Below are 24,343 nucleotides of genomic sequence, written 5' to 3' on the forward strand. Positions count from 1 at the left end.
AAAGTATATACATGTAAATTGATATACAAGCCATTAGATTAGTATACACACTGTAGACAAAAAAATTTTCAATGGTAAATTTCGTGTCAGATTGAGTTATTATGTCATATGTAGTATTATTATGCCTCTTGTCAGTTTGTCGCTTTATATTCAATACTCGTCTATATTCGCATAGTATACAATGGATTTATATAGCGTAAGCATTATACTATGCCGAAATAGAGCACAGCAAATGTTTACAACAAAAACTATGCGAGCGCAGACAGCGGGTTTCCAACTCTTGCCACTAAAAGCATTACGTCTTGAAGCCCAACACTTTACCGTTACACTACAGCAGCCAATGATGTGTATGACGGTATTTATATATATAACACGTAGAAACATACGATTGACATCAAGCAATTAAAATTATTAATCTTTCCCAAAACACCTCATTATTGATGATAGTTTTTTAAGTTAAAGATTTGATAAACTTAAAATTGAACAAATGAATTAAACAATTTCTCGAAAAAAATTCTACATGAGAATCACAAAAACGCTTTTTTAAATGACGCTTGATAAAGAATAGACAAGAACAAAAGTCAATGAGATTTCGTCTGCTTAACATTTCGAGTTTTCTCGGTAAGGTGAAAAGTCTCTCGTTTCTTGTAAAGAACATAAACCTTTGTGGACATTTTATTGCACAACAACTTGTTGATTAAATAATCAATCAATTTGAAATCAATTGATTAATTTGAAAGAACAAACGCTAGCTTTTGCGGTGATTATTTTTGGGGACAAGACAAACACTCAAACATCACAGCTACTTATAGCAAAGCACGTCAGTATATACAACACTCGGCATAATAATAACAATAGTGTTGTGTTGTGCATGTACTATGCCTAAATAGTAGTCAGGGTTTGATACAAAGTGCACTCGCCTCCGGCTCGTGCACTTTTATAAATGTAATTTAATGATAGACAAATGTTATTATTAAAATGCTCTATACAGAAAAAAAGTGACCAACAATTACAAGTTTTTGTCCTGCAATTTTATTTCTTTCATTAAACCTGGTTTAAAAAAGTGAACACTGAAATGCAGAATTAAGAGGAGTAACAGACATTGCAGAAAAATTACACATTACATAAATTATATGTACTTAAAACAATATAAAACACCTTTTTCCTTAGACATATTCTGTACTCTGACCAAGGTCCATCACTTTTTGGAATAGGTGTTCTGAGAACTTCAGAATTGCTGATATTGAGTTTTCTATCATAAATAGAAATTAGAAATGAATCTATATAGGTAAAAAGAGGGAACATAATTATATGTTAAATTGAAATCTTTGGAATTTTTAAACATCTTTGCAGAAATATAAATATATATTTATTTAAATTATAATAGGTGGATAAAAGTGACAAAAATGATAGAAGTTAAACCTTGGACAGAGTGCAGTGATTCATTCTCTAAGCATCGTTTTATTTCTGAATTTATTTTATTACTCATTCAATGTATACCCACTGGTGATCATGTTTTGATAAGTCAAAGATCACCCTTGGGTATTTGGTATCTATATTAAGCTAATGACAGACATGACATGCCATTAATTTTGGGCAGGATTGTAGATCCAATCTAGACATGCTAGAAGCATGAGTATGCATGTTTTGTTAACAATGATATGCATATGCAAATACATGTTCAATATAAATTCACCAAAATACCAAACATGCATTATATAAACATTTTAAACAATATAGATTACACAATCATGATAGTTACAGCATTCATAACAAACTTAAAAACACCCTTGACAACACTTAAACAAAATCAATGAAATACAATTCATTTTAAAAGATATATACCTAAGGCCTAGGTGTCTCATGAATACCAGTTTTATCTATTTAAAAAAAATACATGCAACCTTAGTGACAAACCAAACTTAAGAGACAAATTTAAATTTTAAATGAGTATGTTTTTAATACAGCGTGATTATAGGCATTTAAATTTTTTCTCTTTAGTTAAGTAACATTGTACAGTAGCATGATAACCCATCATGCAATGAACTTATGAGGGCAGCATGGATGGTCATGGCCATTTAAAATTAGAATGTTTAACCTTAAGGTACCTCACTACACCCAGACTTATACTTTTTAAGACACTACGTCACAAGATGGCAATTGAAATGTTTTATTAAACTGTTTATATCGTTCGATTGGGTTGTATATCGTCGTAGCTCAGTGGCTAAAGTATTAAGTTTCTGAACCGCAGATCATGAGTTCGAATCTGCCTGGAGCTTTTGTTCATGTTAACTGAATTAAATTTTTTAAAATGTAATTTTTCATCAAAAATTGCACATTTTTTGCCTATTTGACTTAAATACTTCTTATCCATTATGATATCTCTCATAATCAAGTAATTTTTTGCTGATTTGAGAAAATATTTCAAGGTTTAGTGAACCACCTTAAGATCTTTAGAAGAAGATCGAGCTCTATTTAAAGATACAGGAAAATACTCATTGACAATTGAAAACTAAACTTCATGGATTTTTTTCTTTACTAAATTAAACAATAGTTAATAGCTTAACAATTCATATATGAAAATTGAAGTCACTAAGATCTGGTGAGAAGCTTGTTGACCATCCAGCCTCCTTAAAACTGACATTGATAATTAGGTCTTAAAATAGCGTTAAAAAATATGTTAACCCCATCATCCAATCATGCCAAAGTTTGATATTTAATTTTTTTAGCAAGTATGCAGTCTCTACTTGTAGATTGAACTATTAAAAAAAGCTTGGACTTTGGGATAGGATGCAACTACAGTAACTGTAGATTCCTATTCAAACGCAAGGAATTAATATCCGCGTAAAATCAAGAGTAGCGCCTATTTTAAAATCTCGCTTTTATTTTTTGGACATATGTGAACTACATGAAACTATGATAAAAATTCTGCATTCGTGATTTTATGTTCTCGCGATTGGATGGAAAATGGCTCAATTGCAGAATTAAGTACTCACGTAAAATAAGGAATTTACAGTATCTATTTCTTGCATCTTTTAAAGATGCTAGTTTCAAGTGAAATATGCATAGATTGCATAGTTTAAGCTCAAACGCCAGACAAATCTTGCTGATTTCAAAGAGCCATGACTGATTGGCCAGCAATGAAATAGACAGGTGATACCTCACATTGCTGTTTGATGCAACAACCCATAGTCCAAACTTTAAAATGGCTCTATCAGTTGCAAGGACATATACATGATATTTATTTCAGGAATATGGAATCATTCTTTGAGTGATCAAATCTAATATACCAGTAGCTGAAAATGATAGATTTGATAATGCCCGACCATATTTGATCACCTAATAATATTCAAAGAATGGTTCCTAATATTAATAATATGTACATAATTTTCAGCAATTTTGTGATTAAATATATAAATAGTCAATGATGAGATTTATTAAACAATACATTACAAAATTGATTTGAAATGTTAATTATCACAGACAAGGACACTGGAAAATATGAATATTTTTCAATCATTTTGATCCCCCCAAAATACTGTGTACGGACTGGCCTAGACAGAGTTTTCAGGCTTCCACTTCACTTTGTTTACATTATAGGATTGACGTAAAAATTTGACAACATTACTGCAAATAAAGAGTTTAAATTGTTTATATAACTCTTAAATTGTGGGTTTTTTATTATCATTGCATGAGTGACTTTCAAATGTTTTCAGATCTTGGGCGTCTTTAAGATACACCATTTTTTTAAAGATAAACTTAAATCACGTTTTTTTTGTTTGCTTGTACATGATGCTAAAAGTTATATCTTGTACTTTAATCCACTAGATAAAAGGTCATATCTCATACATTGACCGGATCAAAATGAGCATAGTTCAAGTACACATACATGCATGTAAATGCATAATTTCAGTGTAAGAAACTCATTTAGAAATTGGTTGTGATTATTTCATAGGAAAAGAATGAATTTGTTACATGAATGTATGAAAAGCACGACTAAACATATGTAATAAACAATTGAATATGTAAGTGGTGTTTCACAATGTTAATTCCTTCTTTTAGTAAAAGCTAGTGCAAGTTATAAAGAACTTGAGCTCATACTTCAGCTTTGAGAAGAAAATTGGGCAATGTAAAAAAAATATATATACATGAAAATGTAATGACAGCCTATAAATAGAAGTGAAGCTCAATTTTTAAAAAAATTGAATAACATGTGATAGAATTGTGTCATAAATGTCAATTTTAGTAAATTAAAGTTTAAAAGTTTACTGGGATATGAATGGGTTGGTCACATGATCAAATCCTGTGAAGCCTGAAGGGCCAACCAAGTTCATATCCCAGTGAACTTTTTAATGCATTGCATGTTGTTTATAACTTATGTTTATGCTTGAGATAGGCAAATTGTTCAGATTTATGAATATATAATCATGTTTTATGCTTATTTATTAATAATTTAATGCAAATGTCAATTTAAACCATAAGCCCAGGCGGTGATCATTTTGACATTAAAAATATGATCCTTTAACCCATTAAAAAGTTTACGAAGAAATATATATGTTTAATTTCTTAAATGAACACAAATTTATAAATCAACATACACTTTTTTCAACTTCAAAATATTCAATGAAAAAGAATGCCCTTTTAGAAGAAATATGAGAATGAGAAATTTAACATATATTGTTTTTTTCATGAATGCAAAGAAGACATATTTTAACAATACATTAAAGTTTTAATTTAATTTTTTTTTTACAGACAACAGGGGAGGTATGTGCTGTGAAGTTGTTCCACGACCGTGTATCCCAGCACTACGCTGCTGTACCACATCGCGAAATAGAGTTACTCCAGCGACTAAAGCATCGGAACGTCATCTCTATATATAACATCGAGAGAGAGGTAAGAATCGGAACATCATCTCTATATATAACATCGAGAGAGAGGTAAGAATCGGAACATCATCTCTGTATATAACATCGTGAGAGAGGTAAGAATCTGAACATCATCTCTATATATAACATCGAGAGAGAGGTAAGAATTGGAACATCATCTCTGTATATATAACATCGTGAGAGAGGTAAGAAATGGAACATCATCTCTATATATATAAACATCGAGAGAGAGGTAAGAATTGGAACATCTTCTCTATATTTAACATTGAGAGAAATGGCCTTGGTATTAAGAAGTGGAACGTCATCTCTATATTTAATATAGAGAGAGCTAAGAATGGGAATGTCATCTTTATTTTTAACATCGGGAGAGAAATAAGAATTACAATCTGATTAAAATCAGATCCCCGATCCGCTCCTTGTTTTTCTGGTAGCCACAATAGGAAAACCAGGAGCGGATCGAGGATCTGATTTTAATCAGATTGATAAGAATTGGAAAATCATCTCTCTATTTATCATCGAGAGATATGTAAGACATTGGAACATCATTTCTATTTTTAACATTAAGAGAGAAAGAGGTATTGAATCAGAATGTCATCTCAACATTAAACAACAAGAGAGATAGGTAAGAACTAACAACTGAAGCATTGTAACATCATATCTATTTCCAACACTAAAAGAGATAGAATTCAGCGACTGAATCCCCATATTTAACTTTAAAATCAAAAAAGGAGGCAAGAACTGAGGACTGAAACGGTACAATGTCATCTCGATATTCAACTTTTAAAATGAGGATAGAAGTTGCGTCTTAAGCATTGCTAAATCATTTCTTATTTTATTAAAGCTTTTTTTATTGAGGAAAGTAAACCAACAAGTACCGTAACTCAATCCAAAAGATTTACTGAAAAGAAAAATATGGATTTCAAGCATGTGCTCAACTTGTAAATGACAGAGCATTTGGCAACATAAACTGTATCATAATGCGTTAATATCACCATGTTGTGACTCCCTGTCATAAGAAGTAGAAGTCACAGGGTGTCAAGGATCCTTAAAGAAATAATGCCAACATATCCTTCATATTAACTGGCAAGGAAATCCAACATTTATGATCTCAATGGATTCATTTCGAGATTATATGCCTGATCTTGGTAGAGATATGGCTTGATCGGCTGGATCCCCTTGATATTTGGTCTGACTTCTAAACCAAATCTTGGGACAGTCCTTCATAATTCATGTATGGAAATTTGATTTTTGGTTAGATTGAGCAATTTTTGACTGAGTTATGCCCCTTGGGCTTTGAAAAATTCCAATTATTTGCAGTTTCTGTTTATTTTTTTCACAGAGGTTGCACCTTTAGCAATAAAATTTGATATATAGATTTATTATATATGAATATCTAGGTCAAGTACGATCGAGCAATTTTTGACAGAGTTATGCCCCTTGGACTTTGAAAAATTCTGATTATTTGCAGTTTTCGTTCATTTTCTTTTCAGAGGTCTTCAAGGGAGGGGGGATTAAGTGTTTCACAAATATATCTTGTTTAAATTGAATTTCCAATTCCTTATCCTTTGAATGTGATTCTCCAACAATTTATATAGCTGATATATTTGTTTTGATTCTGCATTCATTTTGGCTCACCATTGTCGGGAAGCTTCATGCTGGTGCACAATATGTTGATATAAAGCATTTAACTGACTCAACAGTTTAAAAAAAATCAAAACAAACATATTTGCTGGATAAATTGTTGGAATAACCCTTTTTAATGGAGATGAATTCACTGATGAATGGTAATGATAAATAAGCTCTAAAATTAAAGTGGGCGATCGAGACACAGGACATCATGATTTTAACCATGACAAATGACCAAAGTTGAGATAGAATTTTGCATATCCAGACTTGAAGCACTGTTCCGAGATTCAGTAAAGGCATCAATTCAAATATCAAGCCGAGCCAATTCTCTGCAGATATGAGTTTGTGCCAACTCTGTGAATCACTTGAAAATTTACCTGAGAATATACCAACTTATGGAATCAGATTCACAGAAAAGAATTCTACCAACACAGTGATTCAGAGAAATTTTCCTTTCTTTACATTCAGGAAAGAAGACAGGCAGTCTGATTAAAATCAAACCTTCCATTAGCTCCTTCATTATCTGATGGTCGCGGCCAATTTTTTAACCAATCAGAAAGCGCATTACAACCAGAATTAAATTATTTGAAAATAGAACCCAATACATGACGGTTCGCTAATACAATTGCATTGTAACAATAAAAAAATTAACATTTTAACTTGATTTACAAAATGAAATGAAAAAAGTTTCGGCAGAAATTACTGTATTCAATTGTAAATATTTACATTTGGAAATATATTTCCTTATATGAACCTATAGAATAACGAAAACGTTCAATTCTGTATGAATTACTTTTTTATGACGTCACAATGATCATAGCATGTGCTTATCCCTTGTCCCAGAATAATTGTAAACATAAAATCTAGGTTATTTTAACAATTCTGAACAATTTGCCTTTTATAAACCTAAATTTAAGTAATAAACAGCAATGTTAAAAAGTTCACCGGGATATGAACTTGGTTGGTACGTGATCAAATCTTCTGAGAAGCCTTTGGGCTCTACAGGATTTGATCCTGTGACCAGTATGCCTACACTTAGAATCAGTTTCAATCACTGATTAAGATAATGTGACAACATATGAATTCAGACGAGTACAAATCACAATATTTGATTAATTGTCATGGATTCAGATACACATGTACCAGTAGAGAGCATGCCAACTTAATTTAAATCATTTCGATTCATAAAATACAAAATGAAATATTGAAATAAGGAAGTTAATGTGATTCGATCAACATTGTAAATCCTTAATATTTAAATGAAACATGCAATGTAAAAATCAAAATAGCTAAGGTTAACTTCCTTGAAAGATTAGATGTGTCAAATTTAGATTGTTTATTGGTAGTTGGTTTGACTGAACCACTCTTTAAAAGTTAAATAAGGAAGTAGATTTCGTCAGAAAAATAGAATTTATCTCAGATAACAGTTATTCAGGAACATCCTTTTCATTTTTAGAAAAAAACCCAAACATTCTGAAAATGTATCAATTAAAAATGAATATCACATAGCGTATGGGGTAAAATTACCAGAAAAAAAATCCCCCTTATAAGCCAGAATTATAGTGTATTTAAAGCTTATTGGTCTACAGAATTAAACAAGGAAGCCTAGATTAAGGCACGACCAATCTCATATGAGCAACTTGAGATAAATGTCAAAGCTGTTGGAATTTTACAAAGGAAGCAAGATGAACATATATACAATTAACATATGTTTCTTACTCTATATGTGTATAATAGCAGTAAATTAATACTTGTTGCTATGGGAGCTCATTCATCTAATATTTTTGTAATTTAGCTTCATATAAAAAAGATTAAATTACTATAACTGAAAAAAATCAACACACAGTGATTAAAAGGAGTACATCTAGATTCTACTGACAGAATTGATGTCAATATTGTTGAAATAATTAGCTAGAACTGTACATTTTGTACTTATAAGACTCTCAGTAGGTACTCATATATTTTATGTACCAAGAAGATAAGAAATGGGTCAATTGCAGCTGCTAAAAAAATAAGGTTTCAAATTGTTTCATATTTTCCAGGGTTTTTTTTGGACAAAATATAATAATTACATTTGTATGATATGCTGATGATTAAGAATTAAAACTATCAGAAAAAATACATGATAATTATGATTGCATGAAGAAAGTATTGCATAAACTTGGGAATTCCACATATTTATATCAAATTGATATTGAAGTTAAAATGGAGATAACTATGCATTTTTACAACATTTAAAATTGACACAACATCAGAGCAAAATACTTCTGAAAGAAAAAAAACCCCCAAAACTTCATGGAATCAGTTAAATGTGCACATCAAGATGTTGTTGAGACCTCCACCTCACTATGACATATTTGAAATATTGATGTTTTAAAGATTGAATTACATGAAGTTCTACTGTATTTTCAAAGTAAAATAATTAATTATTAATTGTTGTTTTCAACCATTTTTCCCATCGGTCTACTTAAGAGGTAAATTCTTCCAGATGACGTCCAAGAACTTTGTTTTGGCGATGGAGTACTGCGATGGGGGCAGCCTGTATTCCATGTTAGACCAGCCCAAGTACTTCTATGGCCTCCCCGAAGAAGAGTTCCTTATCGTCCTCTATGACATCGGTAAGGTTACTGATTCAAGTCAGGAATCACATACAATGAACCATCTTTGACATGCATTGTGCTTGTCTAATACTACTTGAGTCAATGAATGTACATGTATTGCAAACAATCTTTGATTGACACATGGTTGTCTCGACATACTGCGCTTGATCGAGTAAGCCACATGATTATTATATACGATCTTCGACATAATGTTTGTCTTATGCAATTTTAAAGTGTCTGGCATGATTACAGTCATTGTGTTGGAGCCTTGACTCAATCCATGGTGAATGTTTATTTGCATTTGGTTGCATTTTCTTTGTCAATGTGGATAAAGTTACATCAACTTTTGGCACAACATTGCTCTAACTCTTCTTTACTTTCTATGGTTCCTATAAATTTTTAATAATACAGTACTGTAAAGCTATGGATTCTGCACAATTTAACATGGATAGAATGTTGAGTTGTATGGTTTTGTTTGTAGATTTTATATGACTTGTTTATTAATTTTGGCTTCAAGTTCAGAAATCTTTCCTTGACACTCCTAAGGGAATTAAGATAACCCAGTAATCGATAATACATAATTATCAGATACCTGATATTTGTAAAATATATTCATATGTACATGTACATGCAGATTTTAAAGAATGCAGAAAATTGTGTACGTGAACAAAAATGTAGGAAACTAATATTAATATAAGATAAAGATAACAATACCTGGAATGTCATTGGATAACTCAATCTGCATGGGTTGGAGGGGCCTAATTGATGCACTTAATTAATTGGCTGATTTTCATATTAACCAAAACCTTTAACTTTCATAGTTGTCTAGAGTGGTTGTGTTGGGCACCTGCTGCAATTAAGATAAATATGTTAAATATGTTTAACATCACATCACGAAAATTTCACTTTAATGAAGATGTGATGGAAAGACTCCAATGAAGTTATATCCACCGATTATTGTACCGATTATTGTAAAAAAAAATTGATAGTGCTTTGAAAATTGTTTGTCTTTTCAGCATCAGGAATGAAGTATTTGAGGCAACAAGATATAATACACAGAGATATTAAACCCGGAAACATCATGAGAAAAGTGGATGAAAATGGAAGGTGAGTATCTTTAAAGTTTCTGTATTAAAACAAGAGAAGTTTTATTGAATCTTAAATCTGTAGAAAAGTTGAGAATTATACATGATTTAGAGAAAGAGAAGTGGTTTAGGATCAAAGGACAATTATATTAGGTAATACAAGACCTGAAATTGAAAATCAGTAACACTCCCAATATATCGTTTACTGTTGTATATTAATAGCTAATTGAGAAGGATATTATTATCAAAGAGAACACCCACCAAAGGGAGGTAACTCCAATGGAAAGCCATCTATTGATGTTGGTTGTCCTTTAAATAACAAAGTTAACTCTTTCTTTTGATGATGCTTTTACCATGGCATGCTCAGTAATTAGTTGTGCTAGGCATGACTAAAAACCCAAATTGAAGTATGCAGTAAACAACCTTATTGCTGAGACAGCTGAGAGAAACTGACTATAAGCCTTGGGATTTTTCCACAAAACAATATAAAATTCAAAAGAAAAGAAAGACTCTTGTCTAATTCAACTATTAATTGCCATGAAAGACACTTACATAATCATAAACAAGAATCAAAGTGATACAATGTTAGCAACAGATTTAGAATATGAATAAACCGTCAATAACTTTGTTTTCCTGCACAAAAATAAATAAAAAGTTATGTAGATTTCAAAATAAGAATGTATGTGCTATTGCATTTCACGGAAAATCCAATCACAGACATGTTTGATGTACGTGAGCTGCTCCTGTAAAATCTGAATGACTATAAGATACGAGTGATCACATCACAACAGTTCAATCGCAGTACCCTAAAGTCATTAAAAAAATTTGATAAAAACCCTACAGCTCAGAAAAAATTCCAATTTTGTTCTGGTCATGTGTGCTGGGAGTAAGAAAGTGTACCCCGGTCTCCCTAGGAGAGGACTCGTACATTTGTGGGTGAACCTACCTACCTCCCCCCTCCTCTCTAAAATAATAAGGCTGGGGCGGCACCACAGGTGCAGGGGCAGAGTAACCGAGGCTACTAGATTGGGGTATGAATAGGCCTAAGGGGGTGCCATCCGGGCTAACCACAGTTTGAAAGCCCGGGGGGGGGGGGGGGGGGGGGGGGGGGGGCCGGGTAGAGGTAGGGCGTGGTACGTACATAGCCTGGGTCTATATGCAACTGGTGTAAGTGCCCCGAGGTGGAAGTCCCCCCACTAGATGTCACCACAATCTGTCCCTGGGTTGTAGAGGTCTCATCGTCGGAAACCCACGGTCGGTCTCGCTTCTCTTACCTCATAAAATTCATAAAATTCATAGGTAAGAGAAGCGAGACCGACCGTGGGTTTCCGACGATGTAGAGGTCTGTGTAGTGGTCTTAGCCCTGCAACTGCAAATCAGTGAGCTGGGCAGGACTTAGAGCAACATAATTGTTTCCTGGGACCGGGTTCATCATGTCTAAAGAAGCCCCCAGTGGACTGGCATGTTGGCCTCCCGAGGACTGGAGTGCGGGGCCTGTGGACCCAGCGGAAGGGGAGGGGTGGGGCTGCTGACAGTATGTAGGTGGGGAATCAAAGACCAGTGTCTGGGGTGCCAGTAGTAGCTCAGTACATTTGGGTGTTAGTCAAGGGTCTGTAATAAGATGCAGCTCACCAGTCAGGGATTATGACTTTGTCCCACCCAGTGAGAATTTAGGGGACCCCATATCACATGGTTTTTATGTGACCCCTGCCCCTGGGAAATCCCCAACAGGATATAGTACATGTACTAAGGCTACACTTGAGTCCAGGGATCATGTTGTTATTCCACCTCAGCCCTTTCACTCAGCCAGTCATGTGGACTAAAACTGTGCTGGCCTAATATAATGGCCACCCTGGGTACCACTAACCCCCCTCCTCTGACTGTTGGGCGACTCAGTCTCACCCCGAGGGTACCCCTTACTACTATTGCTTTCTTCCTCCCTGTCAGAATCTTTATACATGTGGGCTCTCCCCAATGGTCTAGGAGTGTCAAAGTGTTCAGCCTCCTCATCACTTAACCTACCATAACTATGCCAGCGAGACGGGAGCCCAATTGGACTAGGAGGTTCCCCCACAGGCGTAATTGTGTCATCGCTATCACTAAGCCCTTACACTGCAAATGCATTCTCTAAAGAATCGTTCATTTTCAAAATGGCGCTCACAAGAGCACATAGTCAATACACATTAAAACAGTGGAAATAAAAATGCAAAATGCAGAGGTTTGGTGCAAAAAAATTTGGCTTAAACAAATAGCAGGATGCTAATCTAAGCTATCAATGGTATCAATTCACGAAATTGTGTATAAAAGTTTGAAAAGTTTCACCACATAGAGCCCCAAAAATGGCGGCTGCACACGTTAACTTAAAAAAGTTGCCTCAAAAAATTTTACAGACTCCGGAAAAGATTTTTCCCTACAGCTATAGAGTTCGGGCCTCGAGTTGGGGAGAAAGAAAATTTTGTATAGAATCTTTTTTGTTCTACATGTAATTACAAAATATTTCTCACTTATGTGATAAATGATATCAAACAGTGGGACCCCTGGTTTTGTTTCTGACCAGTGTCTGCAGCAATTTTATTTCAGTATTGAGCCTACAAATCAGCGCATCAGCTGGGCTCTTATCAGCAGTAGGCAGCTAAGATAAGGCATTCAGTAGGGAAAGAGTTAATCAGTATAAAAGATTATATAGCGGAAGTGCGTGCACCTGTCTACATGTACAGCTGTCTAAACTAAATGTCAACTGGTTAAAATGGATCAAGTGATGCTAGAAATAAGATATCAGATTATTTTTTGTGTGTGAAAAGGTACATCATTTCATTGCTATCTTCATGATTGTCCCATTTAATATTACTTACTGACATGATGACCGGTCGCCACTACAATTTCATTTTTGCGCCTTTTTCCTAGTTAAATTGGAGAATTATTTTATGAATTGCCGAACCCGATATTTTAAATAGCCTTTTCAGAGTATTTAATTAGACGGGTTAATCAAAAATTAGAGATTCAGCTTTTATAGAGTGTATAAATAAATATGAATATAGAATTCATGAATATCTGTAAGATTATATTTTATATTTTTTAAATTGTTAATTGTCACAGAGTTTATAAAACATGCAGTTATCGAGTTAACAATTGTGGTGTCGATTACTGTACGTATACGCCACATGATCTGAAATACATTCAACCTGATGCAGATATATTTTTAGTTGAAAAAATTTGTACTGACTGTGCTAGCTTTAACAGTGCTTCAGTTTAAGGTGCGTTTCATGTTTAAAAAACTCTGTAGTGCATTTTCAAGGATAAGAGTTAATTATATATAACCACAAAACAATAAATAAAACACTGTCTGACCTTCCCCAAACAAGCCTATAATCCTACATATTTAGCTGGTGGTTTCATGGTTTTTCCTCAACACGCCTTCTTAGGGTTTCCATAGGCCATGGTTCTAAAGGAACAACATTAGGTACTGTATAGCAGCCAAACCTCAGAGAGGATTGGCCAAGACCACAAAAATTTACAGGAGTGCCCTCCTGATAATTGTGTAGATATCCTGTACCAACTGAATTCCTTCTACCCCAGCCTTGTAAATACCATAAAACCTTTAAACAGTCAAATAAATTAAGTTTCAGTTTTGTTTATTTGAATGGAAAAAAAAACAAGCTCTGAACCTGGTGACCTAGCTGTTTCTAGTTCACATCCTGGTCAAATACCAGGAATGTGCATAATTCTTAGTACTTGATGACTAGTTGTGAGCTTTGTACTTTAGATTTTTTTTTTTGATAGGCTCTTATCTATTAGAATCTTTATGCATGTGCTGAATGAGACACAGAGAGGTGGAAGCTTATAAAGACTTCCGATCGCCTCCTGACAAGGTTAAATTCACAGCACATATGTTAACTAGAGTGCATAATATGTACGGAAGATCTATAGAGTTGATCTCAATGGAGGTTGTTTGTGGATTGCATACACACAACCACCTTTATACAAATGTTTTAAATTTATAATGATAATACATGTACATTTTGAAACATTTCTTTTCATAATAAGTAATTGCTATCTTAAAAAGTAGTTCAGTTTAAAAATGCATGATCACATCTTGAAGAACAGCTTGGAATTTATACTATACACGTAGGGTTGGATATAGTAAGGTATATCTTTGTTTCTCTCGATAATATAGTCATTATAGATATAAGTTACTGCACTGTGATAAAATCAAGAGAGATAAAATACCTTAACAAGAGTCCTTGTAATTTTAAACTCCTTGTTGAAATAGTAAAAAAAACCTGACAAGTAGTAACTTGTTTCTGTTGCAAGTGACCTCCTTCACGGGACAGTGAAGGCAGCTTCAATTTCAGTTCAACGATTTCGTGTCGTTGCTCTAAGAGCGCATATTAAAGCACCTAGTGAATGCACTTCTATCAATAAACAGATGAATATGGGACAAGTTCTAAGTGTAGGATAATTGTCATAAAAAAGGTTTTACTATAAAGGAAAACTAAGCAATTAAGGTCTGGTTTGATCGATGCATATAAAGAATTGTTCTGGAAATGTGTTAAATAAATTGATAGCAGATCTCTAATATTTTGAAAGTGTGTGCCTAGCTGTTCAAACTCTGATTCTGTAAAGCAATTAATACATTGTATAAGCATACAGAAAGAGGAAAAGAATGTGACAGCTAACAAGATGATTCCCTGGTCCAAAATGGAGTGCAAAATATAAATTAGAGGCCCGTTGGCTACATGGCTCACCAGGGAAACAATTTTTATCCTTTAAAAATTCCTTAAAAGTATGTAAATACATGCAGTTTATACCCCAGGTGTGAAGGACTATGTGCGGTATAATGCATTTTTTGCCTCTTAAATTAAAGTTTTAAAAAGAACTTAAAAAATAAGGTGGCAGATAGTTGAAATCATATTGAGAATAAGTGTGTAAAAGGTTATCACCACAGTGATATCATAATGAAGAAATGACGTCATGAAATTTGACCTATTTTGATAAATTGATGTTTTGTAGCAAAATATGGGTTTTTCGACTGGGAAACATCGAGCGCAGGCTTGCTCATGTACCATTTTTTAGTATGGTGTGTATGATTAAGAAAGAAAAATCATACTTGGGCAGACCTGGGCTCTATATACTTCTAAATACCAAATAAAAGAAAAAATGTTAATATAAGCATTTTTAGGGTCAAAATTGCGGGAATTAGGTGATTTAGGTGACATCATAGATAAACAGTGAATGAGTAATGATGACTAAAATTAAGATTAAAGTGATAGGCATCCTCAGTACAATGATTTATGGAGATTTGATTTTTATACGACACTATATAAAAATTCGTTAAAATTAGGGGCAGATATTTAACCATACCAAAAAAAGTCTTTTCATGATTCACATATGTTATAGTATAATATACAAGAGGCCAATTGGCCTTAACGGTCACCTGAGTAGCATATATCCCATACACAAACTTGTCATGGAGTCTCATATGTATATGCATCTAATTAATTAGGTTTCATACTGGAGTAGAAAAATTATAAATTTGTAATGACGACCACATTTCAAAAAGAACTGTGAAACCTATAATTTTGATGAAAAACTAAAAGATCTGGTCTACAAAATCATGAATTCAGTTTTCCTTTCAGGTGTGTGGGAGTAAAGAAGATAATTTTTTAACGTAATATGCATTAATATCTATACATCCATTTTGGCCCTGCCCTAGAGTCAAAACCCATACCAAAGGGGACATGAAAATTAAAATTTCAGGAGAGGACTTCCTGGTAAACATAATTATTAGTCAGATGTGTGAGAATAGAGAAGAAGATTTTTAAACTTAATATGCATAACACTATATTGACCCAGGGGCCATGAATTTCACTATTTAGGTAAAGGAGATTGTGGATATCATAACCATGTATTCAGTTTTTTGCCCACATGTGTGGGAGTAGAGACGAAGATTTTTTAAGATTTAAAACATTTTTACTATATGGCCATATTGGCCCCACCCTAGAGCCTGAACACCTTTTGGTAGAGGGCCTCATGGACATCATAACCATGCATTTAGTTTTTAACAAATATATATGATAGTAGAGAAGAAGATTTTCTAAGATTTAATACATTTTAACTATTTGGCCATATTGGCCCCACCCTAGAGCCTGAAACCCTGACCAAGGGGTCATGAATTTCACAATTAAGGTAGAGGGCTTCATGGACATCATAACCATGCATTTAGTTTTTAACAAATATATATGGGAGTAGAGAAGACGATTTTCTAAGATTTAATACATTTTCACTATATGGCCATATTGGCCCCACCCTAGAGCCTGAGCCCCTGACCCAGGGGTCAAGAATTTCACAATTTTGGTAGAGGGCCACATGGACATCATAACCATGCAACCAGTTTTTTCCTCACATGGGTGGGAGTAGAGAAGAAGATTTTTGAAAATTTGGCTTTTTTTGCATATTTGGCCCCGACCGTGGCACCCCAGGGTTGGTAGAGCCATAAATTTCACAATTTAGATTCTTCTTACCATAGAGATGCTTCACACCAAAAATGGTATCGATTGGCCTGGTAGTTTTCAAGAAGAAGTTAAAAATAATAAATTGTTAACGCACGACATACGAAGACGGACGAAGACCAATTGCAATAGGTCACCTGAGTGACTCAGGTGACCTAATAAATTAATCGAAAATCTAAAAAGCTACAAAGATACATTTTGTTATGTTACTAAGCATTAATTGTTTAGTTTCCTGTAAATTAAAGTTACAATGATTTTTCATGGAAGATTTTTTCATATTTTATCAACCAATTTCAACAAAATATTTCAACAAAATATAATTGTTACAGTACCGATCAGATCCAACCTAACACCAGAGTAAACCCCAACTAAACCCCAGGTTTACTTTCTGGGTTTACTTTGGGTTTACTTTTTGAAAATTTGGGTCCACTCGGGGTTTACTTTGGGTTTACTCTGGGTTTACTTTGGGTTTACTCGAGGATCGCTTTTGGAGTCAACTATACGCACTGAAATCTGAAGCAGGCCTGTATTTTAACTTATCACCCTTCTGCCTGTGCTTCCTGCCCCTTGTATATTCCGAATACACATGTAGCGTCTGCTTTCAGGGTATATATACTTCTGATCGGGGTTTACTCTCTGTGTCCACTCTGGGTTTACTCTGGGTCCACTCTAGTAAACCCAGAGTTTAGTTGGGGTTTACTTTCTGTTAGGTTGGGTCTGATCGGTACTGTATGCTCTCTTGATTGAATCTTTCAATTTATTTTTAAAATTAAAGGCAGATTAACCTCTCACAAAAGCTTAAGGGAGATATATAGAAGGATCCCCCCCCCCCAAAAAAAAGCTTTTTCATCTTGCTCCATTCTGTTTATAACTGATTGATGTCAGGGACATTGTCTGCAAAGGCAAGCTCAAAGACTATCAAAATGTAGAGGAAATGTTAATGGAGGTAGCAATTTGATTGTTCCTGTTAAATTGGCAGTGAAACTTATTAACTATGCACAGCATTTTAGTTCCAGCCCTCCCATGACAAAAGAGTCAGTAGAACAGTCTGATTGCCACTTTTCTAACTGATTTGTTGGGTAGCTTGAAATTGTATTTATGAGGTTTTTTAAGAAAAACCCCAAAACAACCAGTATACTTGTTTCCATAAGCAGAGAGATTATTGATGAAGTTTACCCAAGATCTTTTAACATGTTTATATGCTTAGATGATACATGTAACTATATAATGACCATATATACATAAATGTATTTTAGATCAATCTACAAGCTGACAGACTTTGGTGCTGCTAGGAGATTGGAGGAGGAGGAGACCTTTACATCCATCTATGGGACAGAGGAGTACCTAGTATGTTATGTAAACACCTACATGTAAAGACTGCACATTCTTAAGGTTTATTTGTCTACAAGATAAGGAAACCTGAGATAATATATTGCCTCAAGACATACTTCAATATTGATAAGTTGCCTTTGGGTGATGGTCTTGAGGGCCAGGCCCTTGAGGTTTATAGTAATCTATAAGTACTAGTACTTCATGATATCGATAAACTTTTCACTCATTTATGGCTCATCTATTCCATATGTTTGATGTTTGTTAATTAATTTCAAAATATAATATTCTGAATCTGCTACCACCTTTCTTATGTCTAACAACATCCCAAACAGGGTCTCTAGTGATTTAGAGATCCTTATCTCAAAAAGATTTTAATGTTTTCTTAAAAAAAAAATAAAACCCATCTAATTAATTTTTGGTTTTTCTGCAGTCTCTTTTAAATCGAAAAAATTGAATGCGCAGAAATTTTATTCTGTAACATTTTCTATAATTAGAAATGTTACAGATTTTCCCCAAAGGACTATGTGCGGTATGGTCAAATATCTGCCCCCGATTTCAACCAATTTTTAAATTGTATCATATAAAAATAAAATCTTCACAAATCACTGTATAGAGGATTCCCATAACTTTGATGTTGATTTTAGTCATCATTGCTCATTCGCTGTTTATCTATGACGTCACCTAAATGACCCAATTCCCGCAAATTTGTTAACAAATGAAAATATTCTCATTTTTACTCTATATTTTGCATTCGGAAGTATAGAGCGCAGGTCTGCTCAAGTGCGATTCTAACATATGTTTTTCTTCAGATAGTTATACACATTATTCTAAAAAATGGTACTTGAGCAAGCCTGCGCTCGATGTTTCCTAGTTGAAAAACCATCGGAAAACACCATTATTTTGCCACAAATCAACAATTTATCAAAATAATGCAATCTTCATGACGTCATTTCTATATTATGACGTCACTGTGGTGATAACCCTTTACACATTTATTTCCAATATGATTTTAACTATCTTTCACCTTATTTTTAAAGCTCTTTCTTAAACTTTGATTTTGGGGGCAAAAAATGCATAAAACCGCACTTAGTCCTTTGCAAATTTTGTGACATGCCAAAAAACCGGATATACGTATACAGTATGCATTACACTTGCTGTTAGCCAGTTGAAATTTTCTTGTAGGATCCAAATATGTATGAGCATGCAGTATTGCGGCGAGAGAGAAGCCAGGATTTTGGAGCCGTTGTTGACCTGTGGAGTCTAGGGGTGACTATCTACCACACTGCCACAGGGCACCTGCCATTCCAGCCTTATGGAGGAAGAAAAAATACAGAAACAATGTAAATAAATAAGTGTAAAATAGTGCCCTCCCTTCAAAGGCAGGAAAAATACAGAAACACTGTAAATAATTAAGTATAAAATAGTGAGAATATGTATGGGTAATACATTTGATAAATGAAGTTTAGTGCAAAATGATCTATAATGGATTTTCCTTTGATATGTCAAATTTGAGTCTGCAAAATTTCATTGCATATTAAAAATTCCTAGTTCAAAGGCCAAAATGAATGAACATTACTTGTAAGCAACCATTTACTCAGGCAGAGAAACCAATGAAGAGGATCTTATTGGAATGATAAACTGAGGCTGCTTGTAATGTACATGTATGTACCAGGTATGTAATGACACATCAACTTTTTTCAACAGGTACATGATCACTACCCACAAGGCTTCAGGGGTGATATCGGGGGTACAGAAGACAGAGAACGGAGAGATCGAGTGGAGGACAGACCTACCCCGCACTTGTCTACTCTCTCCGTAAGTTTTATCTACTTTTTAATGATTTTTTTCTCCCAGGAGTCTCAAATTTTTAATGACAATTTATGTAGTTAATTTTGATCTTCATATTCAGAGATTTCCTTAGTTCATCATTAACTGCAGTGTACTGTGTTATTATTTTGTATTAGATTCCTGAAGTCCATTGTGACCCCCATCATGGCAGGCCTGTTGGAGAGTAACACAAGCTTGCGCTGGACCTTTGAGAAGTTCTTTGGAACAGTGCAGTCATTGAAGGAGATGAGCACAATCAAGCTGTTCAACTGCTCGACTGGCTCCAACAACAAAATGTACATCAACAAAATGGACAGGTATAAATCACAACAATACACAAAGGTGTAAACAACAAAATACACATCAGAATAGACAGGGAAGTACAACAAACCAAGGGGTAAAAGACAAAAAAAAGTATTTGACAACTAAATGGGCGGGTATTAATCACAAGAAACTATTGGCGAAAACTACAAAATATGCATTAACAAATAAGACAGGTACACGTAAACACACATAATAAAAAAGGAACACTTGATGCTTGATGTTCACATAATTATGTGAAAAAATCAATGCCAAAGTTTTAAAGAAGATAAATTTGCGGTATGTAAATGATTTACATTGTATGTACATGTTTCTACACATGAATAAATGGATCTCTCTTTTTTAAGGTTTGCAAAGTGTCAGGAGCTGATAGCCAAGGAGACTGAGATAGCGGCCAGTGAACAACTGATTCTGTATCACAACCGGGAGATCAGTGAAGTCATCGACATGACAGCAGAGATCCAGAACTGGCCCAAAAATGTGCTGCATGGTCAGCTCTACCTGTTCCAGAGGGAGAGGCTGGACCAACAAAGACTGAACCAGCCGGAAATACGTAAGGAGAGAGAGAGAGAGAGAGAGAGAGAGAGAGAGAGAGAGAGAGAGAGAGAGTTTAAGATCAACAATCTAAAAGTACAGAAGGACAGATTGAGAGAAAAGACAAAAAATAGACAGACAGTCTAGGTGCAACAAATGCTTAACATACCAGGAATATTAGAGAAAGAGATCAAATAATTTAAAAGATGATTTTTTTTTCAGTTTATGACAATTAATGTTATGGAGGTATGGCAGATTTCTTTACACTATCAATTTCTTTGAACAAAGCTCATGAAGTTTTTCATTCATTGAAAGCAAGCTAAGATTTCAAACCTTAACATTTATCTGATAAAGTGTGTGTTATCACACGGCTATCTTGACACCCTATATGTAGTGATGATCAGGAGAATTGGGGGGGGGGGGGGGGATAGGAAGATGTGACAGGAAAACGCTCTTGAGATCATTAGTACCAACACACTTTTTACCCTACTTGTGTATATTTATATATGATTTTTTATTACATATCATGTAACTCTTTGTTTTTGTGTGATGTAATCACAGTTTATAGAGTTTATGTGCATCAATCTACACATCTGATGCCAAAGTTGTCACAGAAAACATTAAGTATAAACCTCTGAAATTATTTACTAGATGAATATATGGACATAATAGAGAAATGGGGAAAAAATTAACGAATATGAGTTGATCTACAAGTATATGATACATTTTAAGCTAAGTAGAGGTTAAATACAGAGTTAAATGTCTTGCTGTATCTATTGAAATATTTTTCAAGATTGAAACAGTGTAGACAGGCATGCTTATCAGCTGTGGTCTAAAGCACACACAAGGAATGAGCGGCTTCAATCGCTCAAATTTCAATGATATTAATACAAAATTTGTTGTTACTTTGTGATAAAAAAAGTACTGTGATTTTTTTTACCTTGCAGCACCAATCCCTCAGTTCTTCAGCACTGACCCTGTATCGTACGAGAAGGATGCCTACGTGGCCCACAAGACGAGCGCCATTGCTCACCTCACTGTAAGATATGTGACCTTGGCCATTCAGGAACAGGAACTGATGCAACTTGCGGAGATTTCACTAAGGTAGTCACACTTTGCTCATACCGAGGAAAGGTGGGGAGGTTGCTGGAAATAAATGATAAGTTCTTTTGATGCTTATAAATGGAACACATTTTGTTAAAACTTATGGTCTGCAAATTCCAGAAGTTTTACTCTTTAAGGGAAAAAATTCTTAAGTCTTTTTGATTCTTCTTTCACTTCATTCCATCAATCGATTTGAACCCCTATCAATATCCTGCACTTACTAACTGTTGTCTGAATCACTCAATTTCACTTTCGGACCAAGTTTCCCCGAAATTGTTGACTTGCGCATGCCTACTTATAGCATTCCAAGGTAGTGACCTCTGAGGTCACTGCATAGTGAGATATGCCAGTAATTCAGATTCACAAGTTTAACTAATATTTAATGATTGTAGAAGCAAACGATCCTGAAAATAATGGTTATACTAACAGAAGGATGATCCTATAATTATAGTTTGTTTTCTACAGATTTATTAGGTTATTAGGTAGCAATTGGTTTTTGTCTGTCATCAATTGGTCATGCATTAACAGTTTTACATTTTTAACTTCTTCTTAAAAACTACCGTATATGGCCAATTAGCTGTTACAATTTTTGATTTAAAGCATCTCCAGGATAAGAGGAATCTAAACTGTGAAACTTATGACTTTACAAACCCGGGGGCCTCATGGGTGTGGCCAAATATGACAAAAAAGACCAAGTATTTCAAAATCTTCTTCTCTACTACCCACATGTGGGGAAAAACTAAATGCATGATTATGATGTCCATGAAGCCCTCTACTAAAATTGTGAAAATCGTGACCCCCAGGAGTTCAGGCCCTAGGGCAGGGCCGATATGGCCATAAAGTGAAAATGTATTTAATCTTAGAAAATCTTCTTTCCTCATAAAATCCTCTATCTAAATTGTGAAAATCATGGGTTAATATGGCCATATAGTGAAAATTTGTTAATTAAAATCTTCGAAAATCTTCTCTACTCCCATATATTTTTGAGAAAAAACTAAATGCATGGCCATGATGTTCATGAAGCCCTCTACCTAAATTGTAGATATACACAAATAAATAATCCAAGAATCCTCTAACTCCCCCCCCCCCCCCCCTTAAAATGCAGACATGGAACTCCCGAACAGGTCTGTCTGTCTAACCGCTTTGGTTCAAATCATGATCCCTAGATGTAGGGTGGGACCACAATGGGTGGGGGGGGGGGGGTCATGTAGGAATATTTAGAGAAAAAACTTTATAAATCTTCTTTCAAGAACTAATTTGCCAGAAAGGCTGTTACTTGTTTGGAAGCATCCTCAGTTAGTGTAGATTCAAGTTTAAGAAAATCATGATCCCCAGGGTAAGGGTTGGGCTACAATTGGGGAGGGGGGTTGTTCAAAATTTTTAACATAAGAATATATAGACAAATTTGTTTAAAAGTTTTCTCTAAAAGCATTTGGCAAGAAAAGCTGTAAATTGTTTGGAAGCATCCTCAGATAGTGCAGATTCATGTTTGTTCAAATCATGATCCCAGGGGGAAGGGTAGGGCCAAATAGGAGGATTTGATTTTTTTTCATAGGAATTTTTTAAAAATATTCTCAAAAACTCAAATGTTATAATATGGTATTAGACTGTGCCCCCTGGACAATTCTTCGGCTTGACAAGGGGTTCAAAGTTTGATGTGGGAATAGTAGGTTTACACGTATGAACTGCAATGCTCAATATGTGATATCAATGGCTCCGAAATAATCCTGTTACAAAAGGGGCACGATGTTTAACACATTGAAATTTGAAAGTCTTTTTGCTCAGGTTCTATTCTAATACATAGTCCGGATATTTTATGTATGACACTATAAAGATGATTTTATTTTGACTATTAATGCTCTGTTGTAATCTTGACTTTTGATGCCTATCTCTCAGAGATTACATTTCTTATTTATCTTGGCCTTTGATGGCTGTCTTTCAGAGATTACACTTCCTAAATAACCTCACCCTTTAATGCCTGTCTTTCATAGATTTTATTTTTATTTCACTTTGACCTTTGATACCACCTTTTCAGAGATTACATATCAAATTTAACCTTGTCCATTGATCCCTGTCTTTCAAAGATTTCATTTCTTATTAAGCGTTGACCTTTGATACTTATCATTCAGATACTAAAGATTTCATTTCTAATTAACTAAGCCTTGATCCCTGTCTTTCAGAAATTACATATCTGATTTAGCCTTGACCTTTGATGCCTTTCTTTTAAACATTACATTTCTTATTAAGCCTCAACCTTCTATCCCTGTCTTTCAGAGATTACATTTTCCGCCTGACTAGTCACATCAACAACACAATTCCAGACATGAAGAAGCTGCTGGAGGAACACAGTAAGAGACAGAACATGTTCTACGGAATCTACGCCTCATTCATAGGGTACCTCGAGGTCCTCCTACCACTGCTGAGGGAAAACCCGGACATGGCGGCGGTTGTGAGGGACCGATACGAGAGAATACAGTTCATAGTGTCTGACTGTAACCCCAGAGAGGTGCTCAAAAAGG

The 24,343-nt window shown here is 34.5% G+C and overlaps 1 protein-coding gene and 1 long non-coding RNA gene across 8 annotated transcripts in view; one reads left to right on the forward strand and one right to left on the reverse strand.

Moving 5' to 3' along the window:
• The window catches only part of LOC128158290 (serine/threonine-protein kinase TBK1-like), a 35,985-nt gene that overhangs the window by 6,428 nt on the left and 5,214 nt on the right, over nt 1-24,343 (forward strand). Inside the window, exons 1-11 of one of the 4 annotated variants that reach the window (XM_052821065.1) lie at nt 991-4,893; nt 4,938-5,025; nt 9,001-9,130; nt 10,129-10,219; nt 17,963-18,053; nt 19,221-19,378; nt 19,743-19,853; nt 20,003-20,182; nt 20,534-20,739; nt 21,668-21,824; nt 24,099-24,342. In XM_052821065.1, the coding sequence (XP_052677025.1) occupies nt 9,001-9,130; nt 10,129-10,219; nt 17,963-18,053; nt 19,221-19,378; nt 19,743-19,853; nt 20,003-20,182; nt 20,534-20,739; nt 21,668-21,824; nt 24,099-24,342 (1,368 nt within the window). In that variant the 5' untranslated portion in view covers nt 991-4,893; nt 4,938-5,025. Of the gene's footprint in view, nt 1-990; nt 5,026-5,108; nt 5,119-9,000; nt 9,131-10,128; nt 10,220-17,962; nt 18,054-19,220; nt 19,379-19,742; nt 19,854-20,002; nt 20,183-20,533; nt 20,740-21,667; nt 21,825-24,098; nt 24,343 lie in introns of those variants that run through there. The other 3 variants (XM_052821063.1, XM_052821064.1, XM_052821067.1) reach the window with 3 other exon arrangements.
• Nucleotides 9,137-22,884, reverse strand: LOC128158291 (uncharacterized). Of its 4 annotated transcripts, XR_008239952.1 has the most exons (5): nt 21,954-22,884; nt 21,661-21,866; nt 19,188-19,347; nt 9,827-9,962; nt 9,137-9,501 (listed from the first exon to the last, which is right to left on the reverse strand). It is a non-coding gene; the product is annotated as an uncharacterized LOC128158291 (long non-coding RNA). The 4 variants fall into 4 exon arrangements; XR_008239955.1 differs by lacking the exons at nt 19,188-19,347; nt 21,661-21,866; nt 21,954-22,884 and adding exons at nt 10,459-10,506; nt 13,050-13,539; XR_008239953.1 differs by lacking the exons at nt 19,188-19,347; nt 21,661-21,866; nt 21,954-22,884 and adding an exon at nt 13,050-13,534.

Source organism: Crassostrea angulata, chromosome 8, assembly GCF_025612915.1.
Source record: "Crassostrea angulata isolate pt1a10 chromosome 8, ASM2561291v2, whole genome shotgun sequence".
Classification (NCBI taxonomy): Eukaryota; Metazoa; Mollusca; class Bivalvia; order Ostreida; family Ostreidae; genus Magallana; species Magallana angulata.